Consider the following 8,446-nt stretch of genomic DNA (forward strand, 5'->3'; position numbering starts at 1 on the left):
TTCACTCAGAAGATCGCGACGGCCCACAGGACCACGTCCCAGCACTCGGCCCTTATTCTTGCCGGGCTACTTCCTCGGGACCTACGAATCCATGAAGCAGTCCATTTATTTGAAATAAAGGGAGTCTTTTCTCGGCAAGTGGTGGGGATCGGGACCTGGAGTTAGCCGTCAGCTACCTGAGACTTCCACACTGTCTGGTCAGTTTAGTGTGGAGTTCTCCTGCTTGGAGAAAGGTAAGGAGGCTGCCCGACATGCCACCGCGGTTGTCGATCTGGTTATTAACACCGACGGCAGCCGCATAGAGGAAAAGGTGCGTGCGGCGTTCTGCGTTATGTTGGACGTCGCACACGTCACACAACAAAAAGCTCAAGTTGGACAGCTGCTCTGATTACCAGCCAGAGCTGCTGGCGTTAGCGGAAGCGACAAGGTACGCCTGCTGGCGTTAGCGGAAGCGACAGGGTACGCGGCTGGCGGGTCGACGCAATCATGCGTCATACTAAACAACTGGCGGTCCGCCCTCCAAACAGTCGCAAGATCTGACACCCTCCATCCCTTAGCGTTAAGAGTAAAAGAGAATATCATGAAAGCGAGAGAAAATGGTAAGGGTGTAAGTCTTGGGTAAAAGCGCACGCGAGGACGGAGGGGAATGAGGAGGCGGATCAACTGGCCATGGATGCAGCCCTGAAGAGCAAAAGAAGACCAGACTATGAGGAATATTCTATCTCATTCGTCAAGCGACAGCTTAGGTTGGAAACGCTTAACGAATGGAATAGGAGATATATGGAAGGTACGACGACATCGACAACGCGGAAATTCTTCCCGGACGCCGTCTCCACCTTTCACGTGCTCCGCAGTATCGAGGTGGACGCGATTTTGATCCAGCTCTTCACGGGGCACGGGGGTTCTCCGAATACCTTCACCGGTTTAAGCTCAAGGAAGGCCCCTCGTGCTTCTGTGAACCGGGCGTGAACCAGATCGTGGTCCACCTGGTAGCCCACAGTCCCGCATTCGGAGGACTGCGGGTCGACTACGAATGCCGGTTAGCAAGTAAGGTCAGCGAGGACTCTATAGCCTCGCTAATCAAAGACAGGGAAGCAAGATCAACGTTCCTAAAAATGTGCAGAACATTTGCGGAAAATGTGATAAAAAGAAATAAGAGTTGGGCTAAAATTAAAAAAAAATTGTAAAAATAGGCAATTAAATAAATAAGTAAATAAAATAATATAAATAAAAATGAATACCCAGAATCGATCAAAATGTTATATAGAATAAAAACAAAAAAATGTGACAGCAAAGGTATGAGGAGAAGAAAAATGGTATGGAACAAAAGGAAAAATGGATATGAAAGAAGCATTGCAGAAAGAAAGAAAATAAATGAATGAAGGATCAAAAGAGGAACGATAAAAAAGCGCGAAAGAAATATTACATGATAAATTATTGAATAAGAACAAAGTCCCTATCCCACAATAGAAAGGGGTACGAGGGGTCCCCAAAGAAGAGGCCATTTTTATAAAGAAATAAAACCTGCCCTAGTCAGCGATTAGTATTTTAATAGTTCTATAATCACTGTACTTGTTATGGGGAAAATGTCTTATGAATACTAATATCTGGTTGCCGTTACGTTAAGGACTTATCAAGTCCGTAGGAGCTACATGATGTCATCGTTAGCGACGCATCGGCGGGAATTCCACAGAAATACAACTCTTTATATACATCGTGCGTAAGAGGCGACTAAATTATCATCAGGTTTGCAGGCGTTGAGGATTCTTCGTTGACGGCCTTTATTTTATTCTCGATGCGGACAAGAGGACAGCAACGCAAAGGTCTCGTGATGCTGGGGTACAGCAAAGATTGACTCCTGAAGAGTACCTGTGAGTTCCGTAGGATATTCGGCAGCCTCTTCAAAGGTGCCAAAGGCGACCACCGAGGGCATCCTTTGTCCATTCAGAAGATTTCCCTTGGACTAGTTCTATCGCCTTTTTTAAGGATGTGGCGGACTGGGTATATAAAATACATTATGTTTTTACAAATTTTACACACACTTTCTGCACATTTATCATATATTTAAATACCAAACTTTGATTCCCTTCATGTATTGCATTTTATACCCATTTCTGTTTTGACTCTCTCGGACAGGGACTCGGGGTTGTTGTTGCGAGTGTCGATAAGACATTTTGAATGTAATATTTGACTTAACAGTAATGTGGCATTAAAACTAACGAGTAGCCGGTGACCGGGGATATTTTATAGGTAATTAGACATCATAATTTTCCTACTTTTGTAAGGTACGACGTAAGACTTAAGTTGTGACAATTTATTGGTTTTTGTATTAAAAATAAGGAAAAACGCCTAACAATTTACAAAATTACTGCAATTTAAAACCTTAACATGATTTAAAAGCTACAATATATTAAATGGTCTTTGGTGGTCAGACGGTAAGCGGGTTGCCATCACGTTGTCAGAAGTTTTTTCAAAGTTATTCATTTTAAGTTCCTAACTGGTAAAATGAGAATAATAGATACAAATGTTTTATCATTCGGTGATGTGAATTTATTGTATCAAACAAGGCCTGAAAAGAAATCAGAAGCGTTTTTAACACTACTTGAAGGAAGGTTGTTGCTCATATCTTTTTTTTTATTAGGTTTATGGTCCATGTCTATAAGTGAATCGATAGTTTCGAAGTAACTGATGTTCCAGAATTTAACGTCGTTGTTATGTGAACTAGACGCAATGTATTGTCCATCATGACTAATATCTAAACATTCGACCGGTAAATTGTGTTGTCCCACAATACCTAGCTGTCGTTGCGGGAACATGTGTGTTGCTCTTAAAATTCCATCTTCTCCCGAGGTCACGACAATGTTTTGGGTAACGGGAATCATACACTGCAGTGAGTGTTTCTGCCCCATATATTCGTCACTATGTAAACCAAATTCTTTCCAATTGAATAGATATAGCTTTCCTTTTGACGAACCAACTAATAGCTTAGTGTCTGACCGAAAAAGCCCCATACATGTTAATTCCGCGTCGTATTCTTCGGAAGTTGTGTAGATTTTACTGTAATAATAATATTAATTACTAAATTTGAAATATTAAAACTGTCAGATTAAGTTTGATTGTCAAAAATTTGAGCTAATTAAATGAGAGCTACTTTATGGAAAGTGGTAACATTGTGATCGATAACTAATAATTTTGTTATCTGTAATTATTCTTCAGCGCTATTTTGAATGGCTAATTTTATCTTCCGGGGGAAAAACTAATATTACATGACCATTAATAATTTAACTGTTTGAATTAAAAATAAATTGTAATTTATATGTTTACACAGTGAAGTGTTTTTTTTGACCGGACTTTTACTGCTGTCCAAATAGTATTTGCATAAGAGTAGAAAAGATATTTAAATTATCCATGCCAATAGTTGTAACATTATTTTTTATAAAAATATAAGTAATAAATTCGCTAAATAAGTGAGTTAAATATCTTAAAATATTGTTATAGTTTCTACTGTACAAATGGTGTTTTGCTATATGTTATTTAATTATGTATTCGTACACAACACTAATGATTATGATATAATGAAGGCAGTGGCGTAGCTATGGTATTTGGAGCCTGGGGCAAATTGGGGCATGGTGCCCCCCCCCCCTCCTAAAGAGTCTAAATAATTTCAAAATTCAGACCAAAATATAGTTAATATATATTTTTTTTGTTCAAAATATTAAAAAAAAATTATTTTCAACTTTGGTGCCCCCCCTGCTTGTGGTGCCTGGTGCGGCCGCCCCGCTCGCCACCCCCTAGCTACGCCACTGTATGAAGGACAAGTAAGAACTGCAGCGAAACTCAGTGGGATTGATGTTGATCAATAGCAGAAAGAGTAGTTTCTTACTATAACAATACCATAGTATACCACCTATATGCTCTAGCAGTAACAAGCAAGACCTTTGTTACACGTTAAAAGACTTTGTAATATATTACTTTCATATTTGCGTTATTTTCTATATAGTATACACACCTTCCTTTTAAATCAATAGATGTCAAAACACCGTCGCCACCTGCACAAACTAAATATTTTTGTGCATCATTTGTAATCATGTCAGAAACATATTCTTCGCCTGTTTTAATACTAAATACTGAATCAGGTTTTCTCAAATCCCATAACTTGACAATTCCACCATCATCACCTGAAACATGCAATGGGTACTTATATTATAACGTTGTATCTTAGTGTTCCATATGTATAAATAAAAGAAACATTATATGATTTAAAATACTGTAAATATTTTAACACCTATCTGACAGTGTAAATTAAGCCTAGGATAAGGACCCTAGCATCGCGTTGACAAGCTATGTGACATCATACGCGCGAAAGTAAACTCGATTTTATAATAGGAATTTTTGACTCGGCCTCTCAACTTTATTCTCAGAGCATCATTATATAATTTAAATTCACGCCACATTTTTTGTATCGTCACACACACCTCTATTAAGATAAGTGACTAGGCGAGTGAGTGACTGGGCGATAAGTTAGGGCTTAACATTTAGTCTGTGTCCATAGATCCATTTTTTAAACTTTTTTACTGTCATTAAGACCTAATCCATCTCGTGTCTAATACTGGAATGAACGCATCAGTCCGCCTGAGTCTCAGCAAACCATGCGGCTGCCTACCACCATTACCAGGGGAGTACCGACCTACGATGCAAAATCAACAGGCCTCTTGCCTACTACCCATGTTTATTTTAAATAAATCTTTTTTTTTCCGTGGTTGCTATTTTTTTAATCTTACCACACCATAGGCAGCAAATACTAATATATAGTAATTATGTAAAGATAAAATTGTGCACTCACTACACTACTTTATTGGTGATCTCTTTAAATGCACCTTCCCATTGTAATTCATAATTAAAGTAATTAGCCGCAGATCGAGAAAAATATATTGGCTTCTCACAACTGTTTTGTTACTCATAAAATTGTCTATTACTATTTAAAACATACCTATTAGTAAAATCAAGACAGTATCATTTTCTAATTCATATGTGTAGTGTGTATTCATTTTAAGTATATATAATTATTTTATAAACATCTGTTTACTTAAATATGAATAAATGATGTATATTTAAATAACTAAAACATTCAGTGTAATATTTACTTTTTACACTGTAAGTCTTTTATGTATTTACGGTAATTATTTTTCTTGAACTATAGGAATCAGGCTAAACGTTTTTTTTGTTGTTAAGTAATTGAAGTATGTAAATACCACTATAACTTTAGATAAACTAAGTTTAAAATTAAATCATTAAAAAATTGCATGGTTATTTTAAAACCTACTTTTTTAATATGAAAGTTACCTGTTACAAATTTGTTGTGGCCTAAACTGAGCAAACTGTATATTGGTTCTTCATGAGCATTTTCATAACACCGTGTAAATTTACCAGTCTCTACATCTGTACAAATAATTACTTTATCCTAAAAAATAAAAACATCAAGGAAACAAAGGAAATATTAATAAATATATTAAATATGGATAATGTTTACAAAAGTCTTTTGCACATCAGTGGTATTTTTGTATCTTGCAATTGATTCAGTCCATGGCAGATTAGTATTCTGTGTCAATTATATGAAATTACCATAACAAACAACAAAAGAAAATTTTGTAACAAAACCAGCATATTCCAGGACAAGAGAGAACATCAAAAAATATGCAGTCTAGAATTCAACACTGAGTCCACATGGTAGATTATAAATCTTAAAAGAGAGTTCTTTCTGAAAAGAGATTTGTTCTAGCAATTGGAATATTACAATAATAATTCAAAACATTTTTTTTCCTTAAGATCTTCTTAATCTAAAATAAAAGGCACAGTTAGAAGTCAGGATGGTCATTAGCCAGAGCCACTGTACCATTGTTCTGATGTAAAGAGCAATGTAGGAAGTTAAATTATTGGGCTAATTAATCCTTTTATCTTACTTCTATAGATGACAACTACAGAGGGGTGATAGAAAACATATTTTGATATATATATATACATAAATGGTTTATGGCAAAAAGCCTGGTTAAAAGTAGCTGCAATATAGTTGTTAAAAAACCGGTCTCTGAATATTGGTAAAGGACTATATTTTCTATTGAAGTAAGAATTTTCTTACAGAGTAGAAACCTCTGCCATCAATATAAAGATTGGGATAATGTAATCTCAAAGTAAGGTATGAGCCTGCTTTACATACCCATAAGTGGAATCACACACTAAATATTACTAGCACTAGGACAGGTATTCTGATCACCCAGTGAGAGATAGTAATTTTTCTTGAGTAAAAATAATACACAATTGAATATTATTTATAGTCAACCATGTTTTAATATAAGAGTTGATATTAATATTATAATACAAGGATTAATTAACAGTAACTTGCCACTTTTAAGGATATTATAATGATTTAAAAGACCATTACAGCATATAAAATTTAGTCTTGATACATCACTGTAGCCTAGTAATTTTATTAGCTTTGAGGTCCCACTGTCTTTGTTTATGCACCTTTATACCATTTATGTAAAAAAATCTGCAATCAATACCATATAGAAGCTATTTACTATTTTTTTACTCCTACTACTTACTTTTCCTGCAGAAAGCATGGTTGCACCATCTTCATCAAATTCTACATCTCTGCAGGCTTTAACATGTAATTCTAATGTACTTATTAGTTTTGTTTCATCATTATTATATTCATATAATAAAACATCACCCATTATATTTGCCAAAGCGATTAAATTTTTCACTGGACTAAAAGATATATCAACAATAAAGTCATCACAGGTAATTGTTGGTGGATGATCCCTGGGTTTAGCTTTCTCAGCTTTTATCGCTTTAACTACTTCATCCTCTTCATCTTCACTTTGATCTTGTGCCATATCAGAAGTTTCTGCTTTGGCATCAAGATTTTCATTGTTATCACTTTCCATGCTATCTGAAACATCTTCAAAAAAAAATAGATGCATTAATTTAATTCTTCTTAATCCTAAGGCATTGACTAACTTCAGCTAAACATAGTGGTTAAGTTTGCCAAACACTAATATCAAAAATTAAGGATTCAATCCCCAACAAAAGCATATTATGTCAATAATATAACACCTAAATTATAGGAAATGTAGTGCGAACATCAACACTTTTTCCCATAGAAAAGTTTAGAATGCCAATAATCAACTTATCAATATGCACGAAAGAGCTACCAGAAAAGGTTCATGAACCTATAACATATCTGTTGTTGCAAGCATGGTTTTCTATAGATGATACAAGGAATAACATTTTAGACATTGAAATATTAAGTTTATGATATCTTGTCTAGCATGATGTGTCTCAGGAAGATTGATTACAATTTTAACAATAATGTTTAAGACAATTTTAATGTGTATTGAACTATAAAGTCAATCGGTCTTATACACACTTATTGTTAAAATTCTTGTATTGGAATATATTTCAAAATTATTTTAATTAAGACAATATCTCCTAACCTATATTTGTATTTATATCCTCTTCATCGCTGATGTCAGATTCACTATCGTCGGATGAATTCCTGTCAAATTCACGAAATTGAATCCCCATTGTTTCTTTAAGCAGTTATATTATATTAGTGCCTACAATATTATTGCTTTTTATAATATTATGATTTTCGAAGTAAATGGAAACAGTCTAATCCTATAAAATTAGGGAGTATAGCAAAAGGTTAAATCCTATTTAATATTCAAAACTTTGTAACTTTGGACTATTTATCGTGTTAAATTTCAACCTTCTAATAAATGTCAAAATGACATTTGTCATAGCACAGAAGAAACAGTAAAAAAACATTTCACGATAAAGTTAATGTTAAAGGCTATTTATAGAACGTTTTTTGAGTAGGTAAAGTGAGTTTATATTTGTATATTTCATATTCAATCATGTCAGCCCATAGACGCCCACTGTAAGACGAAGGCCTCCGTCAAAGATCGCCAATGACCGGTCTTGGGCTGCACGCATCCAGTGACTCTTATTATTATTTCATACTATTTAAAATATAATAGGCTTAAAAATACTATAAAGTTTTAGCTGAAAATGTAATTAAATTAGATAAGAAACACAGTTAGTTATGATGGCTGTATTTATGAACAGTAAGAAGCAACATGAGCATGTATTTCATAAAGTAGATCCCAAATTGAGAAACACAAAATGGATCGAAATATTTATATTTAATTATTTTTCACTTTATTGTTTATCCATAACATTAAAGGTGTTTTAATATTTTAAGTATGTTATGTTAGTATATGAGTTATATATAATTAAATATTACACCTTAGGTTAAATATCCATAAATGCCTTAATACGAAAATCTACAATTAATGTGCATTACTAGTAAAACAAGCTATGAACGAACCGATAGAAAATCTATGGAGGAAGCTATAGTCTAGTAGTGTACGCCCTATAATGA

At 34.6% G+C, this 8,446-nt stretch overlaps 1 protein-coding gene across 1 annotated transcript; it reads right to left on the reverse strand.

The window, feature by feature from the left end:
* Positions 1-2,025: 2,025 nt before the first annotated feature.
* Positions 2,026-7,787, reverse strand: LOC137922167 (WD repeat-containing protein 55 homolog). The gene is made up of 5 exons (XM_068765071.1): positions 7,497-7,787; positions 6,603-6,961; positions 5,344-5,461; positions 4,010-4,178; positions 2,026-3,057 (listed from the first exon to the last, which is right to left on the reverse strand). Exons 1-5 carry the CDS (start codon positions 7,585-7,587, stop codon positions 2,559-2,561), a joined length of 1,236 nt encoding a protein of 411 aa, XP_068621172.1. The 5' UTR covers positions 7,588-7,787; the 3' UTR covers positions 2,026-2,558.
* Positions 7,788-8,446: the final 659 nt, after the last annotated feature.

The sequence above is a fragment of the Battus philenor genome, unplaced genomic scaffold (genome assembly GCF_028537555.1).
Source record: "Battus philenor isolate CCGP_79_NKW_IND1 unplaced genomic scaffold, ilBatPhil1.0.hap1 SCAF_2, whole genome shotgun sequence".
NCBI classification, from domain to species: Eukaryota; Metazoa; Arthropoda; class Insecta; order Lepidoptera; family Papilionidae; genus Battus; species Battus philenor.

Coding starts and splice junctions, on each gene's coding strand:
- LOC137922167 (XM_068765071.1), bottom strand. CDS start 7,587: ATGGGGATTCAATTTCGTGAATTTGACAGGAATTCATCCGACGATAGT. Junction 6,962..7,496: donor GGATATAAATACAAATATAG/GTTAGGAGATAT, acceptor TTTTTTTTGAAG/ATGTTTCAGATAGCATGGAA. Junction 4,179..5,343: donor CCACAACAAATTTGTAACAG/GTAACTTTCATA, acceptor TGCATGTTTCAG/GTGATGATGGTGGAATTGTC.